The 17,907-nt window shown below is 38.4% G+C and overlaps 1 protein-coding gene across 7 annotated transcripts in view; it reads left to right on the top strand.

The window, feature by feature from the left end:
- Positions 1-17,907, top strand: part of MPP7 (MAGUK p55 scaffold protein 7) — a 160,354-nt gene that overhangs the window by 30,958 nt on the left and 111,489 nt on the right. For 6 of the 7 annotated variants that reach the window (XM_054057792.1, XM_054057791.1, XM_054057790.1 and 3 more), the window contains exon 3: positions 15,231-15,396. In XM_054057792.1, coding sequence (XP_053913767.1) covers positions 15,360-15,396 — 37 coding nt within the window. In that variant the 5' untranslated portion in view covers positions 15,231-15,359. Of the gene's footprint in view, positions 1-13,170; positions 13,318-15,230; positions 15,397-17,907 lie in introns of all 7 variants that reach the window. The other variant, XM_054057794.1, reaches the window with a different exon arrangement.

The following is a 17,907-nucleotide window of genomic DNA, read 5'->3' as shown; positions in this document are numbered from 1 at the left end:
CTGGCGTTTGACTGAGGGAACTTGGTTGTTTAGCTTTGAGAAGAGGAGGCTGAGGGGAGACCTTATTGCTCTCTACAACTACCTAAAAGGAGGTTGTAGAGAGGAGGGTGCTGGCCTCTACTCCCATGTGGCAGAGGACGGGACAAGGGGGAATGGCCTCGAGCTCCACCAGGGGAGGTTCAGGCTGGACATCAGAAAAAAATATTTCACAAAAAGGGTCATTGAGGACTGGAACAGGCTGCCCAGGGAGGTGGTGGAGTCACCATCCCTGGAGGTATTTAAAACACAGGTAGATGAGGTGCTCAGGGGCATGGTTTAGTGGTTGATAGGAATGGTTGAACTCGATGATCCAAGAGGTCTTTTTCAACCTAGTGATTCTATGACTTCAGGAGTGAAGCTGACCAGCTAATGCTGGAGGGTTGTCAAACTCCTTGGGTCTTAAAAAGTGAAGGGAGGAGCTTGGTTAGTTCAAACTCAATCCATCTCATTCTCCACCCAGTGTTGAACAGCATGGTTTGGTGTTTTTAGTTGTTATGAAGAATTTACTGAGTGCCTAGTTGGGGTGTTTTTCAAAATTCAGAGTTAATTTTGCAATTAGAGGCTTTGTTATTTCTACAAGATTCCCTTCCCCTCTCCCTTTTTAAGTTCCCCCTCATGCAGCAGTGGTGTATTTTTCAAATGCTTGTGTGTTTTTTACATTGGTAAATGTTGCACAAACACCCATGACTTTGCTAACAAATTTGATCTTTGACGTACTGTACATTATGGCTATCGTACTAGAAGTGATGGTGTTATCAGAGGGTGTTTTCTGAATTAGACATTCTGCAAGCCCTGTTACTGTTGCTTATGACAGGAGGGTGGCAAGAGGCTGGAGTGTGCCCAAGGTGGTTATTCCATGTTATTTGAGCCTGTCTGTTCAAAAGAATGTTTTTGAAAATTAGCTGTCAACACTGTGTTTTTTGCATTGCTTGCTAAGCTAGAACTCCCATTTCTGATTTTTTTCTCAGTAAGTTTGTAATTCATGAGGGCCTGCAGATTTTTTTTTTGCTTTTGGCCAGGAGGGAGAAGATTAACAGGTCTCATTCATCCTCTCTTGTGTCGGTATGTATGAGATATGTTCCACAGAGAAGCACACTCTGCACTGTTTGATTATTTGCATGTCTTTACCTGTACATTTTATGTGATTAACCCTTGGTGTTCTTTTGAATGTGGCCATTATAATTTATCAGTTAGTTTCTGTGTACGCTCTCTGCTTGAAGTACTCTGATGTGGCACTAACAATCCCTAAAGTAATAATTTCTCTTTTATCTACAAGCTGAAAAATTGAGTCTATCTTATTCCTACTTGTTTTCACCCTAGAAAAATGTATGAAGAGTTTTTTTCTTCTCTCTGCTGCTGTACTTTCCCTGGTAGGGGCAAGACAGAGGCAATGGCATTGTAGCAGAGACTTTCATGACCAGAGAAGCTGACCTTGGGAAAGCACAGGCTTGGGCTTCAAGAATGTCTTGATTAACAACATATTTAAAGCTGAGTTATTTCAAACTAAAATAATAACAATTAAAACTTAACCTATGCTTGACATTAAATTAAAAATTCCCATTTGAAAAATATTTTGAATCTGTATAGCTTTGGTCAAAACATTGCTTGGTAAAAATCCTGTATAAACCTTTTACCTGGCCAGTGCTAATCAAACTCCTTAGTCCATTTGCCTAACAGCAAATACTACCAGATGTGTGTTGTCATTATATTTTATTCTCTGTGTTTGGTAGTTTTTTCCATTGTGCTGTTGGATGCCAGAAATTTGCATTGAAAATCTCTTTGAGAGTGCTTATGTGCTTTTGTACTTCCATTTCCTTGCCACTCCCTTGCTGATGGTGGTTATATTACTTTTGTAATACTGAATCATAGAATATATGGCGTTCTGTTTTGTTTCAAACTGGTGGTCTACATAATGATGAAATATCTTCTGGTATCCACTCAATAACTTTTAGGGAATTAACTTCTAGGCCCTAGTGTTTGTTTAAACTAGTTTATAATGTTATGAGTAACAATTACAGTATTTGTGAAAATTTAAGTTATGTGTCAAAACCCTCTTAGTATGCTTTAATCATACTGCCATACCTGAAATGAGCTGTGACAGTGATATTTTGGCAAATAATATACGTTGAAAAACAGATTTATACTCTAATATTCTCCACAAATATGAAGCTTACTGATGAGTGTGAGAAGAGTAGTTATGAAACTGTATGAAATTTAGACTACGTAATTATATTGCTATGCTGTAAAAGTTGCCAGTGATGTGAAATTTGGCAGCAGACATTACTGCTGCTTTTGCCCTGCTTTTTATCTTTATGGCATTTCTTCCTCTCGTCCCTCACCACCCTAGTCGAAGGTCATAGCAGATGCAATGGGAAAAATCTGAGCATCATTTTTCTCTATCGTGAGGCCAGATTTCCAGATTCTGTAGAACACACTGTTGCTGTTAGACTTTGTCATTGGTAAGTAGATTCTGCTGTATATCAATTCTGTTTTTAAGCACAGACCATTAGTTCAAGAACATTAAGATCGTCAAATTAGAAGTTACATAGACCAGATGGCTAATTGGTTGCTGGAATATGATGATGCTAAGTTTTATATTTATGATTAAGCTGGGAGTTGTGTGGGAAATGCTAATACAGTCATCAGCAAGGAGTGGAAGAAATTTGCTTCATTCGCTTTGGGAAGAAACCCAGAATGTTGTCACTTTTACCATGGGAAAATGACAACATATATTCAAGTCCATAGCATAGGCTTGGGAACCAGGAAGGCTCAGAACCTTGATCAAAATAGCAGAAAGAGATGGGAAGTGGGAAACTGTCATGTTTACCTGGAACTGAACCACTCAAGGAAGGAAATAAGCAATTTCATATATTCACTACAAATTGCGTTTCATATCTTTAGACATCTTTCCTCTTCAAACTGGCATATGCTTTCTAGTGAGCGGTTTTCAGGTTAACGTTTTTCAGTGAGAACAAATTTCTTGAACGTTCTTTACTAGGCTGTTACAGATAAAAGTAAGGACTGGCTCGGACTTGGACATTTTTCATGGAAAGACAAGTTATCTTCAGGATTTAGATGTGTTAGTTCAATTGCAAACCAGGCAATTCACAGTGTATGTGTACTTTGAAGGGTACTGACTTAGAAATTCACTGTAGTGGGATATTTTTAATACCCAATCCATTTTATTCCATGAACTTTGCTTCAACCTAGAAAACGTAACTAGTATCACAGTGATGAATCTGGTAATAAAGAATGTGTGTGCGCAAACTGTGAAGCATGTTATGAAAACCTGAGTTTTGTCCTCTGACCTTTTTTGTGTCTAATCTTATTTTGGTTAAATATTGCCTTTATAGTAAGGAACCAGACCACAAAAATCTGTGAAGTACTTTTGTCATTTATTTTCACTAGAAAAGCAGAAAAATAAGTGCTTTATTAATAACTTCTGGACCGAGATGTTTTAAAAAATACCACATTTGAAGAAAGACAGATTGATGAAATAGAACTTCAGCAATATTCTGCAGCAGTAAATTGCAAATATTTTTTAATCAGCACCTCTCCAGTTTCCTAGCTTTCTTAAAATTATAAAAATCCCATTCCTCATATCTTGTAATTCTAGATAAGATGTGTTCAACTTACTTGAAGAAAGGTAAGAGGAACACTCCTTCACTGTTAAAGTTCAATGGGTTTTCATACCTATTGTCATAGTTTATAGATCATGCAATTTCACATCAAACAGTTTGCACACAATTATTTTAGGTTTATGCTTATGCAACATAGAAATGATTGCTTTTATAAGAGGGGGAAATAAAGGTAATTTTAACTGATTTCCTTCATACAGCCATGTACAATTACAGTATTATATGTATTAAAGTTCATATTAGATACTTCCTGTATATTTGTTTTTTAAGCAAACAGATGCAGACCTCTGTGTGGCCTGAGATGAGGAGAGCTACTTTCTCCTTACCAAAAGATAAGATGAAAGCCATGTTCACTCCTTTGCAAAGTGCAGGAGCTCCCTCTTCTGGCTTAGAACACTTGGCATTGAAGCTTTTAGTGAATGTTCTCAATTCATTAAGAAATACCTTATTTTGAATACTTACACACAGAAATTTTTTTTTCCAGTGTCTTGGAAGCAGTAGTTAATGTAATTGGAATTTCCAGTGTGATCTCTTCATTTAAGTCTCACCTGAGCTTTTCACAGCTGTTAATAGTAATGTGAATACTTGATGGCCGCTGGGTACAAAGCCCTATAAATCTTCATAGGTTTAGAAAAGAAAACTGGGGTCTTTTAAGAACATTGAAAGGGCTTTAAAGTGGATATATAAGTACCATGCCTCCTGTTCATCTAGGAAGTGGTAGGAGAAAGGAGACTTCCTTTCTGGTTTTGTTTATTCAGTCATCCTCTTTTCATAGCCTCTGCAATGTTGCCAATGCTCAGAGAAATGTTATAGTTATTTCAGTTTGGTAGGGAAGCACCTGAGTCTTTCATGTGACATCATTCCCAAGGATAGGAACCTGACTGGAAAAGATGGCACTGGTGACAGATCTCTTGCCTTAGCTGTTTAAAAAAATAATAAATTTAAAAATTCAGTAAATTTTTCTAGTTCTGAGAATGCAGGGTGGTAAAAAGAAATAAGTGTTCAACTGACCTCTATCAGTGTTGTGCCTTTAAGTCTCTGTCAAAATAGGAGCCAGGAGTGCTAGGTGAGCCCTCACCACTGTTCAGTCCCTTATGTTACCATCTCAAGGGTACTTACTAATGCAATGAACACACATTTTCTATTTTTGTATAATATATGTGGTTGCTTAAGTAGCGGCACCTAGCTGAATCCAGTTACCTGCCATCCCTCTGTTTTTCTGACTTCCGAAGTATTTTAGCTTTTGAATTCAGAGAGCAAATTGAACTGCTGCTTGTTACACCCTTTCATAGGAGCGTAAGGGAGTAAGACATGTACAGGAATAGTGCACGTTCCTGGTTTAATTTCTCCAGTGCTTTTATGGAATCTTCAATGACACCACCTTAAAGAAACATTTTTCCTCTATATTTTTTCTCTTGCTTCATCAAAACTTCTGTAATCACAATGGTGAAGCACTGGAGCAGGTTGCCTGGAGAAGTAGTGGATGACCCATCCCTGGAAGAGATCAAAGCCAGGTTGGATGAGGCTTTGAATAATCTGGTTTAATGGAAGGTGCCCCTGCCCATGGCAGTGGGATTGGAACTAGATTATGTTTAAGGTCACTCCCAACCCGAACTATTCTATGATTCTGTGACTATTTTAGTTTTCAGAGCATCAGATATTTTTTTAAAACATTTCTACACTTTTATTTAGCTACACTTACTGCAGCAGATATGTTTATTGATTTGTATAGCATCATCTTTGCCTAGTAAACTGCAAGATATGTAATTGGGAGAGACCACTAAGAATAATGAAAGATATTAAAGGTTCAGTGTCAAACTGCTTAGCTCTGATTTATACAGTTTCAGACAAAATAAGAAAAAATACTTTGGTATTTGTAGCAAATGCCAAAATAGAATCAATGCAGCATTGTTCACCTAGTTAAAATTGCAAAATCCAGGAAATGCAAACATTAAGTTTCCAACAGCAACATTAACTTGGACTCTCTGCATATCCTGTGTTTTCCTGGTATACATTAAGACACAAAGTAATGTATTAAACTGTGAGTTGAACAAGAAAAACAGAAAAAATTCTTCATGTGGGTAACGCCGCCAAGTTAAGTTCTGTTACCATTTGTGTTTATTGACCTTTTATAATTTTAAATTATTTTCTTTATAAAGACTGAATATGCTTTTTTTTGGCCAAATGAAGTGAAATCTGAGAGTTTGTCTTCACTGCAGTGTGAACTTGACATACAGTTTACCCCTTGCCTTGAATCTGACTCTTCTTCATCCATCAACGTCTCAGATTTGAATTAAGTGGCTTTTAAACTTGAAACTATGACCTGTTTCTCATAGGCTGGCACCGATTGAAGTGGGAATGTAACTTAGGATATATAGCTTGGCAAGACAGAACTGAGGTCTAATTGATCTGTCTTCTCCTAATTAAATAAGTACATAACTAAAATGTGCAGAATGACTGTACTCAGTGTAAATCAAGCTTAAAGCGTGGCAGTAAAGATGAAATCATAACTGTATCTTTTCTGAATTATAATGTATAACTTTGGAAACTATATATAAATATATGATTGTTCCAGAAATCTTGGGGAGTATTCCAGATGTTACCAAGTGTTGATTATATGCAACTTGGAACATGGGAAAGTCCTGCTCTGAGGGTGGTTCCAGTCTAGAGACAGTACAGAGCTGCAGGCAGAAACATCTCCCATCTGATCTATCTGTGGCTGCTGGCGTGTCATAAACTTAAGGTTTCTTGCCCGTCTGAACTAGCCTAATCCATGTTCTAGAAGAGCCTTAAAGGACACTGTTTGGAAGAAGTAAAGCAAGAACTTGCTGGTCAAGAATAGGTTTGGAAAATGAATCCAAGTTTGAAAGGCAATGGTGTGAAAAAACAGAGAGGGCCATTAGGGCTGCAGGCAGTGACAGGACAAGAGTCGAAGTAGAGACAGGAAAAAATGAAACCTGCCAAGAAAGTGAAGTGTCAGGAGGTGGGGATGGTTGGGGACGGTTGTAAAGATGGTGAGGAAATCAGTTTTTGCTAGTGGAGGATCATGAATTGATTATAGGAAAAGCGAGCACGTAGCAGTGTCACCGAGGGAAAAGATGAATATAGGTGTGAAACAAGAAACTGCAAGGTGGAATTGGGACAGCAAGGTCTGAAAGGGGAGAGCCTCACTCCTGGAGAGAGGGACATAGAGAAAATGCAGATAATGGAAATAAAACTGGAAGGAAGTGTGCCCTGGGTGACAAATCAGTGTGGGTTCCATGCAGTGGTGCTCCCAGAGCTTGCCCAGGAGGTAAGGGGAAGATGTGAGACAGGAGGGGAACTTTGTGGTAGCATTTGGGAATTAAATGGAATCAGAGAGTTTAGGGATGAGGAGGATACATGCCACAGGGAGCATACAGGCAGGAACAGAAGACTGCAAGGAGTATCTAGTGTGTCTGATGTACCAACAGTGCCGAGGATCTGATTGCCTGGCTATTCAGATTCACCTTTTCTTCTTCCACAATCTGAGCATCGTAGAGTAATTTGGCTTGCAAAGCTTGTAAACTTCTGGAAATCAAACAGGCACGTTTCTCTGACGAGCTCTCAGAGCATGTGTGGTACTTCATTTTTGCTGTGCACATGTACACATCAGGACATTTTTTTTTTTTACTCAAAATGCAACTAATAAATTACCACTTCATAAATCAGAACTTTTACCAAAATTGAGTTAAATGCATGTACTTGTTAGATTCCTTATATTAAATTTTAAAACTTTGCATTAAAGAAAGCAGTCTGGAACTGATGAAAATAAAAATTACTGTAGTGAGGTTTTGTTGGTTTTTTTTCCTTTTTTTTGATAAAACCATGTTAAGAAAGTGAAGTTTATTCTGCTTTTGTTCTTGGAAGAATAGTACAGTTTTTTTATTATTCATTCATTCATCTTTTCCCTTTACCCATCAGCTCCTACGTAAAAAAAATAAATCATCACATTTTGACAGCAGTGGATTATGGAAATTATGCTCAACAAAGGAGAAATGTTCAGAAGATTAGTTAATCTGAAAGAGAATGGGTAGACAGAACTGCTGTCATCTGTAATAATGTATGGAATATAAACCATCTGTGCCTTATTTGGCTCTTGATGTATAAAATTTTGAGTTTGAAAAATAACATTTTAACATTGCAAGGGGTATTTCTGATTTTGAAATAGTAGTATTTGGATATTTATGTATTTCTGAGGATGACTTTTGGACATGGCTGTTTAACAGACCTCAAAATTGATGCATGTTTATTTATCAAGCCACAGGACTATGGAGTCAAGTATGCTTTTGAGGCAAATACTTAGATAAACTACTTAAATCAGTAGAATATTTACTATTCTATTAAGCTTGGACTTAATCCTGTTTTGCTGTCTATCAGTTGGAGATCTTCCTATTAGCTTTCGTAGACGTGGGATCAAACTGAATTATAGTGCTGTAAAAATACAATCTCTGTTTCTAAAATAGGAGTTGCCAAGCCCTTTGGTGCAAAACTTGTATAATTGTCTGTTAGGCAGTGTGGAAGTTAACATCAGAGATAGCTCATTGCAGCAGGTTTTGTTCAACTTCAACAGTTGGTCTTGATGTCCTAAACGATTCTATGATTCTCACTTACGGGAAGTTGTTAAAGTTGTCCTTCCCCCCCTCCCCCCCTCAAAATTTTGGGGACAGGTAGGGTTTATCATTTACATTAGTCATATTTTTCAAATAGACTGTTAAGAAACCATGCCAGAACAAAACTATTTGTGTGAGTAATTAATGGAGAGGCTGTGGTACCTGCTGACAGGTATTTTCCAAGAAAAGGAATGGTTTGCAGCTAGGGGAGAAGTGTTAAAAGTGTTCCCAAACTAGTAATTTAAACCAAAAGAACAACCTTTGATCTGAGACATAGTTTAGGTCACATTTTAATGAATAGCTTTATTAAACTAGTTTATTAAACTAATATTATTCTGTCAGTTGGTACATTTTATTTGCAGAAAATTGGGTCTGTCTAAGGGTATCTGACATCGACTACAGTGATGCTGTTTTAAATTAAACTGGTAGCTTTAGCGTGTGTGCTTAAAGGAATGTTTTCATGCATTTAAAGGAATGAGCTCGATTCAAACACTGACATTTAAAATCTTGAGTCTGGACAGAGCTCGTGTCAAGTTTTTCTGTATTAAAGACAAGGAAGGTGAACATTGCAAACAGATTTGCCACTGTTGCAATTGTATCTATTGCTGCTTATTAAATGTATTTTGGTTTTTTTATGGCAGCAAGGATCTGTCTAAAACTTTTAATGCACCATAAATTATAATAAATGCATACTTTAATAACTCACAATATATTTTATGTTTTAATATATTCTATATTTTATTTCTGGTTTTGTTCTATGCTAGATAGACTCATATTGAAAGAATGTATTTCACACTTGTATTTGGAGAGGGTTCAAATGAAGGTGGTATCTAGATAAACATGTTTTATGTTATGGTCCCTGTTTGGGCAAAGAGGAAAAACAATCTGGAAGAAGACATTTGGGCCATCAGTTTCAGTCTTGCTATTGAAGTGTCTACAAAAGTGAGATTTTTTCCAATTGACATGGGTTTAAGCTCTTCAGGAGAAGGAATGTATGTATTACTGAAGTTCTGAGGGAAGCAAATCTTATCCTGAGATCTCTTTTCCCTCCCCTGCCTGTCTTCCAAGTCTTTGCACAAATTCAGCCAAATGTGACAGAAGAGAAAAGGTCTCAAGATATGGATTTCAAACATGTTTTTGGAAGTGGATGGTCAGGTGACGATCGGAGTTGTCTTCTGTTAATGACCCAGTGAGGAAAAGTGAGAGCTCATCCTTTAAGAGAAAGAGTATGTAATTATAAAGGCCCCACCATGTAGCCTAGACACAAAAGTCAGGAAGGCCACTGGAAATCAGCTTTACTTCATTCTGATGTCGATCAAACTGTCCATTACAGTGAGACCTGAACACTCTCAGAATCAACCACCACAGACTAATGGGGATTGATTTCCAATGTTTTAATGTTTTTCAGCACATAACTTCTTCAGTGCGCTTTTCCTTAATAGTGGATTTTATCATTAAGGTAATATTTTTTTTCCTCCATCTGTAAACATTTTCCATTGGGTAGAAACCAGAGATCTCACTTTTCTGATGAGCTGAGGCTTCGCAGTTAAGTTTGAGCCGTGGAAGTACAAGGCAGACTACAAGGTGTAATGCGTTCAGAGGTATGTTTTTTCCAAACTGAGTATTTGTTAAAGATGTCCTTACAAAAGAATAGGTTAAAAGTTGAGCAGTTTTACGTTCTCAGTGGGTGCTTAAGAGTGTCTAAATATTTTATTCATCTTTTATTCTCAAAGCCTGTTAACAAACTAAGCTTGTTTCTAACAACCATGGGTTAAGCTGAAAATTTATGTAAGGTAAATGAAATGGAGAACACTGCTGTAACTTTATACAGCAAAATATTGTGCAGAAGCCTTAAATTCTTCTGATGGCTAAAGATTGATGTGATGGCAAGACCTGGAAGAAAGCTAGCGAAGGCAGCTGTCATCCTTTTTAATTTGGGACAGTCCATATGTTGGTGTGTTAGTTAATAACATTTGTTAGTTGCCATAGATAATCTTATTTTTTTAGAGACTATATTCAGGGTTTTTTTGCCAGCCTCCATTTCTGTTATACCCACAGCTGGGTGAGTCAGAGGCTGCTTCTTCCTTCTGTAGTGCCTTTGAAGAGCCATCACGTTTGTGCACTGTGTCCTTTGTGCAGCAATTCCAGTTTAAGATTCTTGAGGGTTCCTGCTGACAACGTGCATGTACCACCTACAAGGGCAGCTGACCAGCTCTGGAAGTCTGTCAGGCGCCTCCAGCAGCAGGTTCCAGTAGCCTGTCAGAGACCCTATGATTGAGGAGGTGGAAACTTCCTCAGCAGAGATTAAGGATTCAATAGATCTCATTACATTACAACTTCCAAGAGGGTAAACCACCATTTTCAATTCAGATTCTGTCTACCAAAACAGTTTTACTTCTGCCAGTCTAGAAAACCTCCTTTGGCAATTTCCTGTGCCGACTAAGTTTTGGAGACTTGTATACATGTCTGTAGTCGCTCAATTACTTGAGGCCCCCTGAGGAATACAAGACTGAATGGCTGTCAAATTTCCTGTCTCCACATGAAATCTCTATCTGGTAGTCCAAATACCATTTGCAGGCATGATGGTTTAGTTCTGGAAATCAAGGTTATAGTCTTCATAACTGTAGCATCCTTTAGAAAAACAGGGTGAGCGTTTCTTGTATCAAACAACCTTCTCTTATGCGGCCCCCTTCCTTCCCCCCCCCCCCCCCCCCCCCAATTTGTAGCATCTCTAGGTTCTACTTTTTATGGGTTTACCTGTTTTAAATTAGTCAAAGGGCTTCAGCCTGCTTTTTAAATGTGAAGAAAATCAATTTATGTTCATTTAAGTGCCAAAAATATTAAGTAGCTTGTAGAATAACCTTTTGGAAATTAATATTATGCAGTTTTTTGAGATTTGGATGGGGAGTCAAAGGTAGAACCAAGTCTTAGTGTGTGCTGTCTCCAAATGCATGATGTTTGTCACAAAGTGACTAATGGAGTCACATCCATTCAAAAGCATTAGAGGATGCTACAAAAACTTTACCTTTAGTAGCTTCATGTAGAAGGCAGTTCTTCTTGGCAGTCTTCAACTGCCTCCCACTCTCTTGTGTTATCTGACTGCCCCTGTCCATCGTTACTGATCCTCCCGTGTTGACAACATGGGTGATCAGGGACAAGACTTGGGTAAGACTCTTATTTGTTGAGATACAAACCATTTGCAGAGAAATGGTTTCCTTGGGCAGCAGTAATTCTAAGAGTTGTCAGTCGTGGAAGTTGTTCCCAGGAGAATTTGGCACCTCAATAAGTTGTATTGCTCTAATAACCTTGGTGGTAGAGCACACTAGAACTGCGCCTGGCTTGGGGGCTGTGCTTGTATGGAGTGTGGGAGTTGCTGAAAGGTAGGGAAACATTTGTGTTCTTTTTACAGACATCTAGGTTTATTTTTCTTAATATCAGTCGTTCAACCAGAAGGCCCATGAAATAGAAATCTTTAATTATGCAAATAAGTGGAGACAAAAATAATTAAAACTGTGACTTTTTTTTTTTTAAAAAATTAAAAAATCGAAAGCAGAGGTAATTCAAGCACGTTTGTACCTTTCGTGCCTAGCGCTCACACACCCTGTGCAGTGCGATGTGAGGGTGCAGGACTTGGTCCCCTGTGCAGCTCAGGAGGGTGCGGGGCTGATCCCCCTGTGCAGCTCGGGAGGGTGCGGGGCTGATCCCCCTGTGCAGCTCGGGAGGATGCGGGGCTGATCCCCCCTGTGCAGCTCGGGAGGATGCGGGGCTGGCTTCCCTGTGCGGCTCGGGAGGGTGCGGGGCTGATCCCCCTGTGCAGCTCGGGAGGGTGCGGGGCTGATCCCCCTGTGCAGCTCGGGAGGGTGCGGGGCTGATCCCCCTGTGCGGCTCGGGAGGGTGCGGGGCTGATCCCCCTGTGCGGCTCGGGAGGGTGCGGGGCTGAACCCCTGTGCGTCTCGGGAGGGTGCGGGGCTGATCTCCCCTGTGCGGCTCGGGTGGGGGTGCGGGCTGCCCCCCTGTGCAGCTCGAGGGTTGCGGGGCTGGCCCCCTTGCCGGCGGGGGTGCCAAGCCCCGCGGTGCCGGCCGCCGCCGCTGGGTGTCAGGCGCGGCGCGGGCTGCGCGGCGCCGGCGGGGCGGGAGCCAGCAACCCCCGGTCCGGTGCGGCGGGCGAAGGCGAAGCGGCCGCGAGAATGAAACGGCAAAAATAAGCCCTTCTTAGGTCGTAACGGTCCTGCTGGGTACTGTAAATGCCTCAGGTGCACTTGATACCGCTGTTACGTTCTTGGCGTTGGCTGCTAATTTTTATGGAAAGATGGATTGAACTTCAATTTGAGAATATTCGGTAATCCCTCTCAGGACGTACAGTAACAGCTGGTATTTCTGTGTTGCGGCAAATCGATTCCATACAGCGGTCGGTGATGCCTATGGCTGCACTCCGGCAAAAACTTCCAAAGCATTTTAAATAAAGAGAGCCAAAGAAAATATCGTCACTGCAAAAATGTAGCTTAATTTGCAAGTTGGGGTGGGGGGGGGAAAAACCCTTGCTCCATTCCAGCAAAATATTAAGCGTTTTACTGGTAAGGATTTCATCGGGTCATTTATTTTTCATTAATATATATTTAGGATCTGCGGGGAATAACTTTATGCCACATATAAGTTTCTTAAATAATAAGGAGCTTGAAGTTTTTTAATATTGAGTGATTTACCGTGAAATAAAGAAAAGTAAAGAAAATGGTTGAATTTAAATACATGACATCTATGTAGATCAACAAGAGTTCCCGCATGTCACAGTGAACTTTTTTAGGAGATCTGAATTTCACCTTTAATGTGAACACCATGCGTGTTTGTTTTTTTTTTTTTAATAGAGAAAAATACTTCAAGCTGCATATGGATCGAAGATGTCCCTTGAACAGTAAATAATTTTGTTTAAACCAGTTCTACATGTATGAAAATGAAAAATACTTCCGTCGTTCATACAGCTGTAGTTGCGTGCCCACGCTGGAGATTCTTAGGTGCGCTTAGAACCTGGTTTCTCCTTTATGACACTAGTATATCTTAAAAAGAAAACAAGCAGAATTATTGCAAAGTGAATATGTTCCTCCTTAATTGGTACAGCGTGTCCTTGGCTACAATGTCTTATTTTTTATATTTTCTTCTTTTAAACTGCACCCTGCCTAGCTCTGGATGTAGATGTTTTACAACTGTGTCATCAGGAGATGAGCTTTCATTGTGAAATACTTAATTTATCTCCGTTTTAAATTTTAAGTGAATGGACTTTGTGCTGATTTGATGAAAGTCAAAATTTTTTTTGGAAAAATTTACATTTTCTTCCCTGCAAACTTTCATAACTAAAAAAACAACCCAAACCCTAGAATGATCTGAATAGATAGGTTTTAAAGTTTTATTTGGTGTTTTTCATCTTAGAAGAACTAATCTAAGGCTGTAACTTCTGCTGTATTTGCCTTCTTTAAAAAAAAAAAAAAAAAATCAAAAATCCATATTCACTGAGTTTGAAAGTGGACATGAAAAATATTTCTTTGCATAAATGCTTAGGGGAGGGAAAAAACCCTTCAGAGTTGCCAGACATTTTAAACTACAGGCTCTGTTAACTCGCCTAGGGACGAGTTAGCAACTAGCTTATTTCTAAAAATTTATTTAAAACTTACTAAACAAAACCCCGTGGATGGCTCTCAATGTGTTGCAATAATTTCAGCAATGTGTGGAGTTTTTTTTGATGAAAAACAAAATTTTGAACATCATACAGTGTTTACAGCACCTGTATATTACTCTTCCACAAGACTGTTGCCAAGTACAGTTGTGTCCAAAATATGCACTTTCAGAGCCAAGATGACTTCAAAAGTCATTCTGATTAACATGGATATGTTTTTTAAAAAAAAAAACAACAAAAAATAAACTAGCAATGGCAGCAGTAAAATGCTTTTCTCTTTGTTTATTTTCTTATGCTAAAACAGAACTATGCTGCTTTTTTATTCAAGGATCCTTTTAGTTTTCTGAAGTCTGGAGAAAACCGTTGTTTTCTGTTAGCTTCTACTTCCCCCGCTCCCTTCCTGTGCCCTGCAAATGTATCAGCCTCTGCGATTAGAAAACGTTTCCAATCTTAACCTGGAATTTTTTTTCACAGATTTGTGTTCTAGTTTCATGTTTTAGCATACCTAAATTTAAATACGTTCACTTATATTTGCAATTGTTTTTACTTTGCTGACATTTGCTCTCAGTTTTCCACAACGATCGACCCAAAATTTAGTATCAGTAGTCCGGTGCAATAATTATGTCTTAAAAAAATACTAACTTTTGTAGTAATGAACTGCAGAAAAATTCCTTTCTTGGTCTGTGTGATAATAGCTCCATCAACTCCACGAATCAAACTGCTCTTTGCCCTAGAGGAGTGTTTGTCCCAGTCTTGCTTTTTACAGCTTCAGTTAAAATTTAGATTATATTTCCAGATTACAAATGAAAATTGCATGTCAGATCTTGAATGAACTGAAAACAGTTGAAAGGAGGTTAAGCAAAAGCACTGAGTAAATAACCTTGCTAGTAGGTAATTTTTTTTCTTTTGTAAGTAGTAGCAAAATTTCAGTGACTGAGATTATTCACTGTTTTAATAAAATAAACCTAGTCTTTATTTCCAAAATACCTAACACACTAGGGTTAAAGAGTGTGACTTACATGAGAGAAATGTGTTATTTTTACAGTAGAATTGGATTATAGGCTAGACTGAAGAAACCAAAGTTTTGTCACCTGGGGACAAAAAACCCTTAACAGTCATAAAGAAGTGCAAAGCGCTTTGTCTTGAGAATCTTACATCAAAAGCTTGTTTTGTGATAATGATTGGATTTGGTTAGCTGCAGTAATTTACAGTTTAGCAGTGTTCTTAATTGTAAAATTCTGTGTCTGTTCTTTCTAGGAGAAACTGAGAGATAGCATAAATCTTCATAGACAACTTGGCTGCAAGCAGTTAACCGAAATTAACTCCTGCCTTCTGGCTGCAGAGCGCTAGTCTGACGTTCCTGTGTGATACTCCACAGACTAAATCATGCCAGCATTATCAACTGGATCTGGAAGTGACACAGGTATGCAAGCCAAGGAGGACTGCATGTTTCCTCCATCTCTTGTTTGTTAAGTCTACAGCCTCTATTTGAAGGAATAATCAAATAAGGTAATTGATTATGGTCTCAACAGATGCTTAATTTACCGCTTTAAACATAACCTTTTCTCCCTGAAGTTAATTTAGATGTATGAAACACTACAGGCAAAATAAATTAATTTTTAAAGGTCCCACCACTGTCTTCTCACCTTCCATACCCAACCTGCAAAGAACAACAAATCCAAACAGATATTATGTATTAATCTGAAGAAGTTGGATTCACTTCTGAGCATAGTTCCTACAATGTTAACTTGAAAAAGGAGGAGGAAAAAAAAAAGATGGTATCATACATGCCTTAATATTTGCAGCAGTCTAGACTATCCCCTCTGTGAGTTACGGTTATCAGTGGAGTTATTTCTGAACACAGACTACTTAGTTTTGACACTTTTTTAACAAATTAGGAGGAGAAAAAGACTGTCTCAAGTCCTCTTCCTTCCCTTGCCTTCCATGTCAGATTCCAGTTCCTATCACTGACTGCAGGCCGTGGGGAGTGCAGATATGTAGTTCTTCATAGTTTTCACCTTCCTCATCACAATACTAGGCTGTATTCAAAGGTTAAATCTCATCTTGCTGTTATATGTACTTTCTGTCTGACAGTATTTTTATCCCTGTTTTAGGGATGGCTTAAGTTCATGTTTTTTCTTGAAGGCGTTTGGTAAATCTCACAGAGGGAGATTTCAAGTCAGGAATCAAAAAAATATGTATATAAGTGTCTGCGTTTGATTATAATTTTAAATAGGCTGTACAGCTCACTGATTTTTATTCCACACTTCTGGTCCATGTAAAATTTCTCTTAGACAAATAGGTTGATCTTCTAGAGTTCAGTGCATGTGTTTGTTTACTTATTTTATTTATTACCATGGGGATGAGAGTTGTATTCAATTTTATTTGCTGTTTTTGTCTCCCTGTGCTTAAGGGATTTGACTATCATCTTGCCAAACTTGTCCTCTACGTATCTTTCTTGTCTTCCCCTTCCCACAGGGAAATAAGAACAGTTGAAGCCGTTTAGTATGCTAAAGCTGAATTTTGGAAGATTTGTCAGAGTCTGCTCTGGGCTGATTTTCCACTCTGGAGCTTTGCTTTCTTTATCATGCAACCTTTTGTATGCTTCCAAAACCTGCCTTAATAAACCCTCCTTATTTTTTCTTTTCTTTATTATTACTCGGCCAAAAGCATTCCGACATTTCAGAAGTCTCAAGAACAAGTTGAGATGAACAGCAGGGAATGAGTGGTGACTGGTGCCTGATGCTGACAATTTTGCTTGTTTTATTGTTTAAGAATGCTAATATGTCCAAAAGGAGTGGTCATGCACATGGTATCTAAAGAAAGAAAAGGGGCTCCAATAAAAGAACAATCTTAATTTAAAAATTGTGTGTCCCTAAAAGCATGTTTTATTGTGTTATCTAATGTATATGATATATCACATGTGTATGTGATATCTAATATATATGCTCCAAATGTACCTTTAATAATTATGGTGTATGATAAAGCCCAGAAAATCTGTAGTAAAATATGATATGCAACATGAATAACTTGCTGTTAGATAATACTGGTTGTTAAATACAACTTATTTTCTGCTGCAAGTTGTAAATTGTTTCTTTAGTTGTTTTCTTTAAATGGAAATTGGCATTTGGAGGAAAAATAGGATTATTTATTTTCTTCCACTTCCTTTGTGATATTTCTTGATGGGGACGATAGATGTCTGTTTTTTGAATGCTTACATCAAACTGTGCTTTCTGTCCCGGTTATAATACAGGTGGTTTCTCGTAAAAGCCCTATTTTTTTCTGTTGTTACTCTCACTCTGAGATTAAAATAAGAGAAAGAGAAGTATGAATTTTCTTACCTCTGTTGTTCCTTGGTGGGTAGATCAGTATTCCTCTCGCCCTGCCTGTATAAACTGATGGTGTGATGTGTAGTAAGTTGGAACTGCTCTGGTCCATGAGAGGACTATCTGAGACACTGTGGAGTTACATCCCCACTGAGCGACTTGCTGACGAAAATGCACCCTTAGGGTAGGGACACCGCTTCATTTAGTTTGTCTAGGAAGACATTATTAACGCATTCAAACAAAACCCGTCTATCTTCATTTTGTTTCTATTATTTCCTGGTGAAGTAGAAGTAAACCTGGACCTAAAAATGAGTGAAAGAATAATTAATTGAGGACTAGTAAATAGAAGTGCATCATCTGTGAATATCAGAAGGTTGCAAGTCATGGACTATTGGACACTCGAACACCAATATGGAAGCATTGTTGCTTTTTTTTCTTTTTAATTGTCTTAGGCATCAGACCACTGTCAAAAGCAGAATAGTGTTCATGATAGACCACATTTGATCAGACTAAATGTTACCCTACTAGTGTTAATTTTACATTGCTTTTTCTTTGTCAATAGATTTTATTAAGGATGTCATTATATCCTTGCATATACTTCCTTCATA

Source organism: Cuculus canorus, chromosome 2, assembly GCF_017976375.1.
Source record: "Cuculus canorus isolate bCucCan1 chromosome 2, bCucCan1.pri, whole genome shotgun sequence".
NCBI lineage: Eukaryota > Metazoa > Chordata > Aves > Cuculiformes > Cuculidae > Cuculus > Cuculus canorus.
Note: the sequence above shows the minus strand (reverse complement) of the source record. Positions and strands in the feature narration are given on the sequence as shown.